The sequence below is a fragment of the Artibeus jamaicensis genome, unplaced genomic scaffold (genome assembly GCF_021234435.1).
Source record: "Artibeus jamaicensis isolate MK-2021 breed Jamaican fruit bat unplaced genomic scaffold, CSHL_Jam_final contig_60, whole genome shotgun sequence".
In the NCBI taxonomy this organism is placed as follows: domain Eukaryota; kingdom Metazoa; phylum Chordata; class Mammalia; order Chiroptera; family Phyllostomidae; genus Artibeus; species Artibeus jamaicensis.
This window is the reverse complement of record NW_026521900.1, coordinates 9,473,688-9,489,374: the sequence shown is the minus strand read 5'-3', so window position 1 is coordinate 9,489,374 and position 15,687 is coordinate 9,473,688. Positions and strand designations below refer to the sequence as shown.

General features: G+C 39.3%; 1 protein-coding gene across 4 annotated transcripts in view; it reads left to right on the top strand.

The window, feature by feature from the left end:
• SLC9A7 (solute carrier family 9 member A7) overlaps nt 1–14,897 on the top strand; it is a 198,418-nt gene extending 183,521 nt beyond the window's left edge. For all 4 annotated transcript variants that reach the window (XM_037160496.2, XM_053670646.1, XM_037160487.2 and 1 more), the window contains 2 exons: nt 5,878–5,983; nt 9,501–14,897. In XM_037160496.2, the coding sequence (XP_037016391.2) occupies nt 5,878–5,983; nt 9,501–9,746 (352 nt within the window). In that variant the 3' untranslated portion in view covers nt 9,747–14,897. The remainder of the gene's footprint in view (nt 1–5,877; nt 5,984–9,500) is intronic.
• Nucleotides 14,898–15,687: the final 790 nt, after the last annotated feature.

The following is a 15,687-nucleotide window of genomic DNA, read 5'->3' as shown; positions in this document are numbered from 1 at the left end:
TTATTTGCTGGGTTTAGTTTTGCTAGTTATATATGATAAAAATAACTTCTATTTGTGACTTGCATTTTCACTTTTAAACAGAATCTTTTGATGTACAAAGGTCTTCATCCAATTTATTGATCTTTGCTCTTCTGGTCAGTATTCTTTGTGTCCTGTTTTAGAAGCCTTCATCTACCCCAAAGTCATGAAGCCAATTTCCTATGTTATCTTTTAGAAGTATTATTTTCTCTTTTTTTGCATCTTTTTTTTTTTAGTGACAGACATGGGAAATGAAAAAGTATAGATATAGTTTGAGATGCTCTAGATGAGGTTATCATTCTTCAGAGATAATTTAACTTACTGGGGTCAGTGAGTAGGTTTGCGGCATTAGCAATTGTGGACCATTTCAGTCCAGTCAGGTATAAAGGTAATTTGAAGCTGGACTTCAGTTACTAGGAAGGGTTAGTCTGTTTTCTGTTTAGTGTTTTTTCTAGAGTTCTGCCCTAGAGCCTAGGGTGTTTATGTAGTTGTCCTCAGAAGGCTCTGGACACCAATTTTTGTTAGATGCAATATCTTTTTAAGTCATCCAGATGCTCTGTTCAGTTGCTGAGGTGCCTGTAGGGAAAATGTGGCCTACCAAATTCTAGGCTCACCTCTTGGGTTTCTTCCCCCAGATTCTGTCTCTCTTCATTGCCATGGTAGCTTCCTGATGCCATTAAGCAGAAGATTTTGTTGTGTTCTTTCTTGTGTTATTTTGCCCAGGTTTTCTATTTGTTCTCAATAAAAAAGATGGTTTAAATTGCTGTTTGCTATTAACTGAAATAGACCCCCCAGGGAATCTCAAAGCCATATGAACTTCATGTACATTGTAGTCCACAATCATGTTACTCACTGGGCTTAGAAAGGATATAGACAAAATTGGAGAGCGTTCACAGGAGGGTGACAAAATGCTAAAGTGGTAAGAACTTTATTCTTGTGAACATTTAATACTTCACTTTTAACAGTGAGAGGATATCTGAAGAGAAAATCAATAAAGAAACATTGGACTTGAAGTACATTTTAGATCAAATTAATGTAATAGACATGCATAGAACATTCTTTCTAATAGCAACAAAATGTATATTTTTCTCAAGAGCTCATATAACATTCTCCAGGATAAATCTGTATGTCAGATCACAAAACAAGTGTTAGAAAATTTAAGAAGATTGAGATCATATCAAGTATCTTTTCTGACCAAAATGGTATGAAACTCGAATTGATTGACAGGAGAAAAATTGGAAACTTTACAAATATGTATACATTAAATAACACATTCCTGAACAGAACAATCAGTGGGTGGACATTAAGCAATACACTTTTTTTTTCTTTTTTTTCACACATTCCTTTTTTTCCCTTTTTTAATTTAATTATTGTTCAAGTAGTTTTCTCTCTTTTACTCCCATCTCAGCCCAGCCCCCAGTGCTACCCACTTCCCTCCCATTTTCACCCCCTTAGTAGTAGTCCATGTGTCCTTTATACTAGTTACTGTAAATCCTTCCCTTTTCCCCCTGAAATTTGCTCCCCTCTCCCCTCTGGTCACTGTCCCCCTGTTCTCTATTTCAGTGTCTTTGGTTATATTTTGCTTCCTTGTTTGTTTTCTTGTTTAGGTTCCTGTTAAAGGTGAGATCATATGGTATTTGTCTTTCAATGCCTGGCTTATTTCACTCAGCATAATGCTTTCCAGTTTCATCCATGCTGTTGCAAAGGGTAGGAGATCCTTCTTTCTTTCTGCTGCATAGAATTCCATTGTGTGTATGTACCATGATTTTTTGATCCATTCATTTCCTGATGGGCACCTAGGTTCCTTCCAGCTCTTGGCTATTGTAAATTGTGCTGCTATGAACATTGTGGTGCATAGGTTCTTTTGGATTGGTGTTTTAGGGCCCTTAGGATATAATCCCAGCAGTGGAATTGCTGGGTCAAAAGGAAGGTCCGTTTTTAGTTTTCTGAGAAAATTTCATAGTGTTTTCCATAGTGGTTACACCAGTCTGCAATCCCACCAACAATGGATTAGGGTCTCCTCTTCCCCACAATCTCTCCAACACTTGTTGTTTGTTGCTTTGTTTATGATGGCTATTCTGACTGGTGTAAAGTGGTATCTCATTGTGGTTTTAATTTGCATCTCTCTGATAGCTAGCAATATTGAGCATCTTTTCATGTGGTTCTAGATCGTCTGTGTGTCCTCCTTGGAGAAATGTCTGTTCAAGTGATTTGCTCACTTTTTAATTGGGTTGCTTGTCTTCTTAGAGTGGACTCGTGTAAGTTCTTTGTATATTTTGGAGATTAAACCTTTGTCTGAGGTATCATCGGCAAATATGTTTTCCCATAAACTTGGTTCTCTTTTTATTTTAATACTGTTTTCTTTAGCCATGCAAAAGCTGTTTTATTTTGATGATATCCCATTTGTTTATTCTTTTCTTTATGTCCCTTGCTCTTGGGGACATATCAGTGAAAATGTTTCTGCATAAAATATCTGAGATTTTCCTGCCAATGTTCTCCTCTAGGAATTTAATGGTGTCACAGCTTATATTTAAGTCTTTTATCCACCTTGAATTTACTTTGGTGTATGGTGTAACTTGGTGATCAAGTTTCATTTATTTGGACATAGCTGTCCAGTTCTCCCAACACCATTTCTTGAAGAGGCTATTATTAATTCATTTTATATTGCTGCCCCCTTTGTCGAATATTAATTGGCAATAGAGACTTGGGTATATTTCTGGGTTCTCTGTTCTGTTCCACTGGTCTATGTGCCTGTTTTTATGCCACTACCAGGCTGTTTTGATTACAGTGGCCTTGTAATACAGTTTGGTATCAGGTATTGTGATCCTTCCTACTTTGCTCTTCTTTCTCAAAATTTCAGCTGCTATTCAGGGTCATTTATGGTTCCATATAAGTTTTTTTTAATTTATTTTAAATATTTTATTTATTTATCTTTAGAGGGGAAGGGAAGGAGAGAGGGAGAGAAACATCAATGTATGGTTGCCTTTTGTGCATCCCCTGCTGGGAACTGGCCTGTAGGGAACTGGTCTGCAACCTAGGCATGTGCCCTGACTGGGAATCAAACCGCGATTGTCTGGTTCGCAGGCCCACACTCAATCCACTGAGCTACACCAGCCAGGGCCCATATAAGTTTTTGAAGTGTTTGTTCTATGTCTGTGAAATATGCCATTGGTACTTTAATAGGTATTGCATTGAATGTGTATATTGCTTTGGGTAGTATGGACATTTTGATGATGTTAATTCTTCCAGTCCATGAACAAGGTATATGTTTCCATTTGTTTGTGTCTTCTCTGATTTCTTTCTTCAGTGCTGTGTAATTTTCTGCATACAGGTCTTTTACCTCCTTGGTTAGGTTTATTCCCAGATATTTTATTTTTCTCTTTGCTATATCGAATGGGATTTTTTTCTTGATTTCTGCTTCTACTGATTCATTGTTAGTATACAAAAATGCCTTTGATTTCTGGATCTTGACTTTGTATCCTGCTGTTTTGCCAAATTCATTAATTAGACTTGATATTTCATTTTTGCCCTTCCAACAGTCTGAGTATTTAAAATTTTCTATGTAATTTTTTTCTCTTTTAAAGAGGTTATTAGAGAAGCTCTTCTGTTTTGGGGAAGAGAGAGCTTGTCTTTAACTGCCTGGGTCAGGAACCTGAGAGTTAACCTCGGAGTTCCCCTGTGACTCTTATATTAGTCATTCTAGAAATCCAGCTGCTTTCAGCTTCTGAATTAAAGGTACAGGAGAGCTGATAGGGCTATAGAGGCTATTCCCAGGAATTAGGTTAGGGGATAGGTGTCAAAGGGAGTTTGTTCAGTTTGTAAAGAATTTCAGCAGTCTGGCTGGGTAGTTCAGTTTGTTGGATCATCTTCCTGTACACCAAAAGGTTGTGGGTTCAATCTCCAGTCAGGGCATGTATGGGAAGCAACTGATCTCTCTCTCCCTCTCTCCCTCTTCTTCTCCATCCTTCTCTTTTTCTTCCTCTAAAATCAATAAACATATTCTCAGGTGAGGATTAAAAAAAAAAGAATTTCACCAGAGCCCATACATCCTTCTTTATTGAGTAATTCTCAACTAGAAGTGTGCTGCGCCTCTGGGTCTCCCTTGTACCTCCTCCTATAAAGAAGCCTTTTCTTTCTTGTGCTGTTCTAAATGAAGACAGGAATTGATGATGCTTGAAGTAGTCATTCTCTTGGGTACAGATGGTTGTGACACATTCTCACCCTCCTTTAAGGTCCCTTCTGGCTATTCCTGCATTTGAAGTAGCCATATGAGTCTTCACCTTTTCTATATATGGCTTAGGCTGTGGGTATCAGAAATGGTTACGGGTCTATCATTAATATAATATGTGCTTTATCACTCTTCCAACACAGTGCCATACATTTGGCAACCCAAATATCTATACACTGACAAACCCTGATCTCTCTACATAACAGCTGACCTTCATGTTAGAATGGTAGTCTCAACCAAGGGTGAGTTTGCTTCTCAAGGGACATTTGGGAATGTCTTGGGTCATTTTTATTATCACACCTGGGGAGGAGGTGGTGATGCTACTGGTATCTTGTGGGAAGAGGCCAGGGATGCTGCTAAACATCCTATAATGCAGGACAGCCCCTTGCAACAAAGAATGATCTGTCCCAAAATGTTGATGGTGAAGAATAGTCCTGTATGGGAAGTTAGGAGATTAGGTTTGAGCAACCTTAGTGAAATCATTTCACTTTGCTGAGTCTCAGTTTCCTCCTTTGTAGTATAGCTCCAGGTTATATCTGTGGTCCTGTCCACCTTGATCATTTCCATCATGTGACCTTGGAGCAGAGTGGTTTAGCAGGAGTCCTTACAGAGAACCGGGGCAGAGTGGACACAGGGGCTGTAACAAATTCCTTCATTCCAGGTGAACTATCTCCTGTTTCTAAGATGTGAGCTGGTTGTGTGTCCAAAGCTGAAATGCTGATTGAAAGCAAAATTCTCTTTGAACATAAAAGAAAGGAGAAGGGTATTCTAATTAATCAAATAATCTTTTTAACTGAAAATTGGTAATCGCCAACCTGAGAGTTAATTCTAAAGGCTGATGGAGCATAATTTAATCTGTGATTCTGGTCATGACCCATGTGGCTCAGTTGGTTGGGTGTTGGCCAGGAAAGCGAAAGGTTGTGGGTTCAACTCCAGGTCAGGGCACATTCCTAGGTTGCAGGTTTGTTCCCAGTTGGGGCACGTACGAGCGGCAACCAATCAATGTTTCTCTCTCACATTCATTTTACTGTTACTGTTTCCTTCTTTCTAAAAAAAAAAACCTAATAAAATAATAATTTATTCAGACTGTTGCGGACTACAAGTACTGTCATACCTCAGAGATATTGCAGGTTCAGTTCTAGACCACCACAAGAAAGGAGTCATAATATTTTTGTTGGTGGAGGGTCTTGCCTTCAGCTTGTAAAAAGTTGCAACATCTGTGAAGTGCAATAAAAAGAAGCACAGTAGCCCTGGCTGGTGTAGCTCAGTGGATTGAGCTTGGGCCTGCGAACCAGACAATTGCGGTTCGATTCTCAGTCAGGGCACATGCCTGGGTTGCAGGCCGGTTCCCTGCAGGCCAGTTCCCAGCAGGGGATGCGCAAAGGGCAACCATACATTGATGTTTCTCTCCCTTTCTCCTTCCCTTCCCCTCTAAAGATAAATAAATAAATTTAAAAAAAAAGAAGCACAGTAGATTGAGGTACGCCTGTATTTTCTGTATTGTACTTGTACAATGGGGGAAAGAGGCTTTTTGTGGGTAGAATCTCAGATGATTTAGTTGTTGGAAATTCTAAACACATTTTGTTGGGTGTATGTTTTCTTTGCATTTTTCCTTAATTCTCTTTTTAAAGTTACTTGAAGCCCATCCTCACACACAGTGGCCCCCCATTAACCAACACTCTCCCAGCCTGGTGTGGCTTGCTAGCTCGATGTCTGACCAGTCCCCAGGTATATGATGTAAGTACATTCAGGGCTGCCTTCCTGCTCAGCCTCCAAATTCACACATTTTGCTTCTCCAATAAGATTATTACAAATGGCCAGCTTACATATGCTTAATATATTTTGCACAGCAACAGAGAAAACTTTTACCAGGGTTATGGGACTCCTGAACATCAGCAGCTATTAACATGGTAGAAAGAACACTGGATTTGGAATCAGAACAACTAGATCAGTAGGTTGAAATGTTAGTATTATTATCCTGCTGATAGCTTATTTAATAAAGCTGTTTTTTTCCCTGAATGCTAATAGTTTGCTCAGTTTGGACCTGTGTCTAAAGTGACAGTGTGGGTCATTTGAATTTTTTTAATCTTCAGAAACAGGGCAGGCGCTACCTGGAATCAGCAGATATCGCAATCTTGAAGCTTCCACTGATTATACCCTTCAATCTTATGTTTCATTGGCTTTGCAAGTTTCTTTGCCTCCTGACTCTAGTCTCTTTTAAACAGTTTCTAAAGCCTTTTATCTTAATTAGGTTTTATAATGGTCACTTTTCATGTCTATGTAATAGTATCAGAACTAACCCACTATTAAAACTTTATAAAAACCTTATCTAATTTGATGCTTACCAGCTATTCCCTTGCTCATTGACTATGGGCATCTGAACTAGTTTGAATTCAGCATAAGCTTGGTAAACTTTCAGAAACTTAAACTGAAAGTACTTCCCCCACCAATTTGACAGCCTACTCAAGGTTTGCTTCCTGGGGTAATGTTTGGTCTATGACTCCCCACAATCAGCCCAAGACTGGGTGATTTGCACTACAAGGAAGAATTACCCTCCGCACTGCTGCTTCTGTTTTGTGGCTAGAGTCCTGACCAGAGTTTCAGTTGTTTCCAGAGAGAGAGAAAGAGAGGGTGGGAACAAAGAGTCTTTGAAAACCTAATTGAAAAACCCAAAGGGGAAATAGTGGAGGGCCTCCCCACAGATGGGTGATGGTCTTGGACTGGGCCACTGTCGTGGCTGTTTGACATACTGTTGTGTGGTTCTCACTTATCTATATGGTGTTTGTACACCAAATTTATTTGGGAGATATCTAAAATGTTCATTATTCACCATTTCCACTAATTCCAAACTGCTTAGATTTGTTATCTGCATAGAAAATATAATCCACTTACAAAAACAACCTATGGTTATTTAAAATGTGTATGTTCCCACCATACACTTGTTTGCAGGCTGCATTTTCATAGCAGGCTGCAGTGGGCAGCTAGTTATATAATTATATAGACCTTCAGCTTAACCAAACTTTTGTTGATCCTGTTATCTAGAATTCAAGGGAGTAGACTGATTTCATCATCTCATACAACTTTCATTAAGCTCTTGAAGATCCCTTTCCACTGGGTTTTACTATATCCTTGTTTCTGAATGACCTTTCCTTAGGTACCATTTGTATGGGCTTGTGAATTTCATAATGGAATGGATCAACCTTGTCTTTTGTCCTGTTGTTGAATTTTTGCCTTGCTTCCCACTGGAAGTGGTCAGAGGAGGCCACACAGGGCTCCAACTGTGTTTCCTCTGTGCAGAATTACACTTAAATGCAGTTTTCTCAGATTCCTCTCTTTCCCTGTGAGGGTCAGACTTAGAAATCATGAAATATGAGCTGAAGACTCTCCTCCTGAAATGTGGGTGCTAAGAGTCCTGGGAGAGGTGTTTTGACAGAGATGAACAAAAATATTTAGCACATGTATGAATCAGAGAAATGTAACATGCTAAAACAGAGAACATAATGTCATTTGTTGTTAAGAAAACTATCACAGGGAAGACAAGAGTTTCAGAACGTTCTAAACAGTAATGGGCAGGAGGAAATTGGGGGAGTTTGGAGCGAGTTTTACAATTGCCCTTTGCTTGACTAGAGGACTCTTATTTAATTACACATTTGCACTCTGCCTCAATCCAGTAAGGATGTGAGGCAGCAAGCAAGAGGAGTTTGTGAGCTTGCCTGTTAAAAAGATGGAGCATTGGTTAAGTGGAGTCAGACTGTGGAGTTTGGAGAAATCAACATCAGTGAGAAACAAAGCAAAGAACAGAAATATGCTTGTCACCAGTGAGTGCACAGAGATGGACTAGGACAGAGAAGTGAGATATGCAGAACCCAGCAGTCCTCCATAGGACACTGCATTTAACAGACATTCATCTAGCAACTACTATGAGTTAAGCACCCCAAGAAAGGATGCTGAGAGAAGGAGGTCACTGCCCTTTGGTTATTCCTTATCTAGATGGGGAATCCAGGCATGGACACAGGAGAATCTGCCTGTGGACTTGGGCAGCATGACTGAGCGAGGGCCATGAGGCTGTCAGAGAGGCAAGTTCAGGTCCTGCACTAAGGAGACCATTTTGTGTAGAGGACAGGATGCAGGACTTCAGATATGCTTTGAAGGGTAGATAGGAAATAGGAGAGAAAGAGCAGTTTTAAAAACTGTTTGCTATTTAAGTAGGAAGTCCACAGTCTTTGGCAGCCATGCAGTGTGTGGGGGTGGGTGGGTAGGGGAGCACACCACCCCTTGTTTTTTGGCTTGTTGAACACATTGGGGAGTGAAAGGTTGTGTCTGACCTCATGCTGAGTCCTGACACTCTCCCTGCCATTTTTCTTTCAAGTGGCTGCCACTTGGCTGACACCAGCCTTACTCAGATTGGTCTGTTTTGCTACAACTTCTGTTTAGTGTGAGATGCCATGCCAGTACTCCTCCTGTTTGGGTGACTTTTCATATCCTTTATGTGATTACAACAGTCTGGAGGCAGCATAAATCCAAACCCTGCTTCCTACCAGCTAAACAACCTTGGGCAAATTTCATAGTTTCTCTTAGCTCAGATTTTCTGCTTTGTGACACAAGTGTGTTTGCACCCTTCACAGAAGAGGGCTAAGGATCAAACAAGACCTTATGTGACATTCCTGGAAGGCATATAATAGATGCTCAAGAAAATGTACCCTCCCTCTGTATCACTTGCTTCATCTACTTGAGAATTTCCCATCAAGGTTTTTCTGTGAGAATAGAAAAGAAATCCTAATAATAGTTTGTCCTCTTCCTTTTATTATTGACTAGGGCAAAAAGTATTTCCAATGTAAACCAAGTGGTTTTAGGACAGTTTGTGTAGAGCAGGAACCCTGCCCAGAAGACCTTCTCGGAGCAGAGAGGAACTGAAACCTATTTTCAAGTTTGCCCAGTGAACTTAGTCCTTCCTTTCTTTGTGGGCTGGGAAGCTAAAACTGCAGGCTGGTTTCCCTTTCTTCCATTTTTGTCACAAACTGACAGACATTTAAAATCATAGCTGCTTTCTGATTTTCCAAGTCCTGGTTCAGGTAACAGTGCTACACATTGAATAGCACTCTATGGTTTACATCCAGTTATCATGCCAGAGGCTCAAGGAAGGCAAGTTTCATGACCCTCAGTTTCAGATGTGGAGTTGAGGTTGGAGTTGGCTAGAGCTCTGGAAGATTCCAGTCTTAAATTTGTTGTTACTGTTGTTTGTTGCACTTTTCAGAACCAAGAGCCACTGAGAGAGGAAGACTCTGATTTCATCCTGACTGAGGGTGACCTCACCTTAACCTATGGGGACAACGCAGTAACTGCCAATGGTTCCTCAGGCTCCATGAGCCTAGAGGGCAGTCGAAGAACAAAGAGCAGCTCTGAGGAGGTGCTGGAACAAGACCGAGACCTAGGAATGGGAGACCAGAAGGTCTCAAGCCGGGGCACCCGTCTAGTCTTCCCCCTGGAGGATAATGCATGACTTTTCCCCCAAACCCTGAAGCAATGGGGTAGACCCTCTGGTGGTGTGGGGCTGGCTGCATGCTCCAGTGTTGTTTGAGGTGGGACAGTGATTGACTGGAACTAATGCTTCTATTTTTATTGAGGTTTGAAGATATCTTAACATTTAAAATTTAACCCAAGATACAGATGGTGGGGCTCAAGTGTTTCTTGAATCAACACAAATGCAGACCTATTCCCACTTTTTCACATAGTAGTGTGCTGTTCAGAGTTAAACAAAAAACAATCGCATGCTTTACGGGTCTCTTAATTCATTCACCTGCAGTACCTGAACAAGGTGTGGTAGGTGCTGGCAATCCCTCCCAGGAGAGGCTTCATATCCACACACAGCAGTGAGAGTCCAGCTGGATGTAGAAACATCAAGAGAGGGGAGAACAGGATAGTAGAAAGATTGTGAAGAAAGGCAAGTGAGATTTGACCTCCAATGATTTAGGGGAATCTGGTGTTAAATGGGGCAGAAAACATGAGAAGGCAATTTGAGTGAAGGCTCTGGCAACAAGGGCTGTGTGATACCCACTTCATCTCAGGATTCTTGACTTCTTTTGCTACCTGTGTTTCCTCTAGACTGAAGATTGGAAAATATATCCACCAACATTTCAACATGGGGGAAAGAATTGTAATTCCTTCTTTGGAATTATCCATAAAGAAGAAGTTACTGAAATGTTTAAAACCAAAGGCAAAATAGTGTTATACTATTATTTTGTAATTAACCAGAAGGCAGGAGAAACTGTTTAGAAACTGATGATAATATCACTACAAAAATCAGTCAATTCTTCAGGGCTGCCATATGAGCTGACTGCTTGGAACATGATGAACGGGACTGAGATATCTACTGTGGGTTTGGAAGACATCAAAATTTGTGGAGTGCTTTGATCTGGGGAAGAGGAGGCAGTAAGAAGCCTAAAGGCAATAGATTAGTATTCAGAGGGAAGAAATCTCACTGTGAAAAATAAATAAATATAAAGAAAATGCAAAGTAGTATTCTAAAGACTAGGTACAATTCCAAACTTCAAGCTAAGAAATGCATGAGATTTCAGTGGCCACCTGAAGAATCAGAGGTGAACCAGTGGAAAGTTAAGCTTTCTTCAGCCCAGTAGAAGGTTCTGTCTACTCTAAGGTTAAGAATCTGGATTTCTTGACACTGCGTGCCATGTAGAGAAAGGTAATTTTCTTGGTATTTGGGGAGGCTTGCACCAGTTTCATGTATGAGTGTGGTTCCAAATTTAGGATTTTAGTTTGGGTTCTTTTGTGGATGAGATATTCTACCTGCTCACACCTGTAGTAAGTGAAAATACCAAGAGAACTCTGGGAAACCAAGTTTGAGATTCTCCCTGTGTCTCTGCACTTCAGTGCTATTACATTTGAAAACCCAATCTCTAAAAAGTGCTTTCACTAAATGTGGGCATTTCTCTTACTACAGCAGACAAAGTGGTGGCCAGGTCTAGTGCTCCCATCATGAATCAGCCATTTAACCTTTTAACTAATACTTTAATGGTTAATTTTAAATAAGACGTTATTTCACACTTTGTTTTTCGGTCGATAGTTTGTGTAAGCCAAGAAAATTTATTAGTCAGGAAATTTCTGTTATTCATTTTTAAGAGAAATGACTTATTGTGGTTCAATATAATAGAACTGAATAATTTTTATTCCCCTGTCTATCTACACTAACATTCATTTTGATTTGATGGTCATCCATGGGCTTTGTAAGTTTGGGAAAAAAAGCTAAACATGCCTAATGCTATGCTTCCCCCTCTAGAAGCATTATGCCTATTCTGGATGGTGAAAAGTAGGGTGCCATGAGGCCCAGAAACTACCTAACTGAAGATATCTGCTGTCAATCTGGCATAAACAAGATTAACACTGCTGTGTAATGGTATATCCAACTAAACAAAGTTTCTCTCAGAGGATAATCCCAACTCATTTTATGAACATATTTGTGTTAGGTTGGGGTTGGGTGGGGTGGTTACAGTTCAGCAGAGTCAAATGTTGCAGAGCAGAAGTTCCCAACATTAGCTGCGCATTAGGATTCTCTGGCCCATTAAAAAAAAATATCGTATAAGGGCCTACCCTCAGAGATCCAGATTCAGTAGGTTTAGAGTAGGGCCTGGCTTCCATGCTGTGTTTTGTATCCTCAGGGATTCTAATCTGGAGCTAGTGTTGAGAACCTTTAGTCTGGACCCTACTTGAAATGTTAAAGAATGGCCTAGCAAATTAAATTTTAAAATTATTAGTCATGTGGAACAAACTGAGTGTTGACCCGTAATACAGACTGGGTAGCTGTGAGGGAGTTTCATGCTAATGTTTGCAGAACCCAAGAATGTGCTCCATAAAGAAGCACAGCTGAAATAAAGGTCCCATTGGGACTTAGAGCATGAGAGGGAGAGAAGGATGACTTCAGTGCATGTATGAGGAGAGGATTAAAAACCTGTCATCTTTCCTTCCATTTGTGGGAAAATGGGGTTTTTATCTTAACTGAGCTGCTGACTAATCAAATGTGAGGGTTTCTGAGAAGCTGTCTTTTCATTTTAACCTGGGATTAAATTAATAGTCCCCTTTGCAGTCAAGTGAACTTACTTTCTCTTCACATTTCGCTTGTCCCCATGCATGAATCCATGCCGAACTCTTTAGAATAAGGCTGAGTCTGTTTATTGTCAGAGCAGAGGCCCCACATTAAATTGAAGGTTGTGATCACTTTGCTGTCATGCGTTGGTGGTGTTAGTAGCTGGTAATTAGGGATATGCAAACTTTTGTGTAGTACCAACAGAGGGAAGATACAAACTCCTGCAATTCCTTTCAATATTCTTTTTGGGAACTACCAGGAGACCTGAACTTTCACTCCTGGAAAAGGAACTTTGGAATTTAAATAAGGCTTCATTTCTTCCAAGGAAGCAAGTATAGGAAAGGCATATGTGATTAAATGGACACTGACCATTTAGGATACTTATTAGGGTTATTGGACAAATAAGCATTGATGCCTTGCAGCCAAAAACCACACTGTGATATCACGTTTCACCAAATAAACAGCGAGGAGCTCTTTAGGCTGTGATCTCTACACCTGAAAATGTCCTCTGTGGTTTGGTTGACAAATGAAATTTTAGAAAACACCAAAAAATGCTATCTTAGCTATCTATGAACATTTCAGTCTAAGACAAAGGAGTAACAGTTCCTTCCAAAATAGAGGTCTGTTTCATGTCCTTCCCCTACTGCCATATCTCTTCCTTTCTCTGCCCATAGTTGAAGTTACTGTAATCATGTCCGATATTTAATGTGAACAATCATTTCTAAATGTAGAAACACCACTGATATACTTAGACATTGGTGGCAGGGCAGCTGAGCAACTCATCAGAGAGGAAATCATCTGCTTGGAAATTTACCTTGGTACCCATTGTGAGTTCTAAGAGGTCAATCAGAAAGCTGATTTTACCATCTGTTGTCAAATGTAATCTGGAATGAGTGTTGCTGTAAAGTTACCTTGCTGATTCAATAAATGGACTTTTCATTCCACCTCAGAAATGGGAAACTCAACAAATTTTGTGCCTGCCTTTGGTGTTGATTCTGCAGATGAGTTAGTGTAGGAGCTGGTTTGTCAGAAGTTTTAGACTGATATTAACTGAGTTCTGATCTCTTCTGTTGTTTATAAAGTGGGAATCTGGCTTGCCAGTGTCATTTGCTACATTCTGACACAGTAAGTTGAAGGAGTCCAGTGGCCAAGAGTTAGAATTTAGAAACAACCCATTTGAATGCTGCTTTCACACTGATACCTTGGTACCTGAAAAGACCTTCCCCATTTCTAAAACCTAATAAATACAATGTACAGATAAATACTCTAGAAACCAATGTGAGTGTCTAAACAGGAAAATCAAATAGGATCTTTGACGATCTTTTCAAAACAAGATTTAGAAGTAAACCATATTTTCCAGTTTCAATTTTCATGAGTAAAATTTTTAAAAAATTAACAAACACATCTTGTATTGTTACCCAGTGCTAGCAGAAATTGTAAAAAGAAAAACCAAAATTTTTGATGTAGGTTTTATTTTTGTAAGCAGGGTATACTATAACCATGGCCTACATGGAACAAACACATAGGCAGCTAGTTTTCTGCTACTTGAGCCTTGGAGAAGATGAGAAGGAAGGTCTGCCTGTTCTGCTGCCTTTTGAAAAGGTCTGAAACAGACATGAGAGCTTGGGAGAGGCCACTTTGTCATTCTGATATCTGCTTTTTTAAAAGAGTTAAGAGAATTGCCAGCTATGATGATCAGCTAGACTCTTGGCCAGTGGAAAATGATCTGAGCCTGTATATGTTAGAGGAACTTAGATAGAAACAGACATGTAAATAGCATGAAGAACACTGCATCTCTGTCTGAAGCACTTCAGAAAAGTTAATATCCCACAGCTACTGGGTGACTGTCTAACTACATGGATATTCAGGGGCTGAGTTTTGTTGTGATTATTCCAGTTGTGGGCTTTGGAGAAAGAGATGAATGGTTTTTCAGCTGTGTGTTAAGTCTATGGATTTGGAATTTATCACTGAAATCACTCATTCAAAGTGTGACTTCATAGTGGGGTCACTTCCTCCTAGGTTGTCTTTTTTTTTTTTTACATAAAATTCATCTAGTACTTGTTACTTACGAGTTTTATGTTTGTTAAAATTATTAAATGGGAAGGCCACTGATATTCATTTAATAGCTGAAAAGCAATTTTAAAAATAGAATAAAATGAATTTAACATAGATGATGTGACCTCATTTTAGAGAGATTTCATACCATAATTGAGGAGAATTTTGTCTTCTACTTCTATTCAACAGTGGCAAATTGATGGTTTTATAAAATTAACATTATAGTATGTTATACAAAATAATGTTAAAATGTTTAACTGTGAAAAAGTGAAGACTTGGAATTATCAGCAATCTTTATATGCAATAAGGAAAACTGAAATTAGACCCAAAGTGCTATCTTCCCCTAGCATCCTACTTAATGTTTGCCTTTGTATGTATGTTTAGATTGATATTGTAAAGCTAGCCACGTTTTCCTGCCTTCGCTGATATCTAACACATTTTTCTCAAAGCTTTTTCTGTATTTTTTTTACAAAATGCAAAATAAAAAGATTAACTGGCTGAACTAATCTTCTTTTGTATTTAAAAGTATTGTCTGTTAGTAGAAGGGAATAATATGATCCTATTCTTTGTCTCTTTCCCTCACTTAGATGTTGTTTTTTGGGTGGAAGCTATTCCTCTCTGGCTTTAATAAGGCCAGGAGTTGACAAATTACAGCTGGCTTTTGGATCAAATCTGGGCCACTGCTGGTTCTGTAAAATTTTTATTGCCATACACTATGTTCATTATTTGCATATATTCTGTGACTGTTTTCATGCAGAACCGAGGAGTTGTGACAGAAGTGAGCAACTATTTGTTTATAAAGCCTGAACTATTTACTCTTGGGCTCTTTACAGAAAATTTTTTTGCTGATCCATGATTTAGATGCTGGAAAAACTTTAGTTTTAAAATAGGGTCTAAAAATCATAGCAACAGGTTTTTATTTTTTAATGTGCTGTAGGGTTAAAAGAACCACTTTAAACTTGATCTCTGTCTGTGACTTTTCCTGGTCTGCAACAGCTTTTAACAGGTTTCGAGTGTTGGACAGTGCTAAGAATCTTGAAACCATCATACAATTTCCTTTATAGTCTTCATATTTCATTGTACGTAGACTAGCTCTTCAGAATCATGCAGTTGAACTACATCATAAAATCTGAAGCCTCCTAGCAAAAACAAGTTCTGTCATTAGCATAACTCCAGTCATTTAAGAGTATAATTGCAAAAACACCAGATAGAGCAATTTAGAAGGAAATTTTTCCCCAGCTCATTAGAATTCTCTCACCCTACAGCAGGGGTACCAAACTCATTTTCA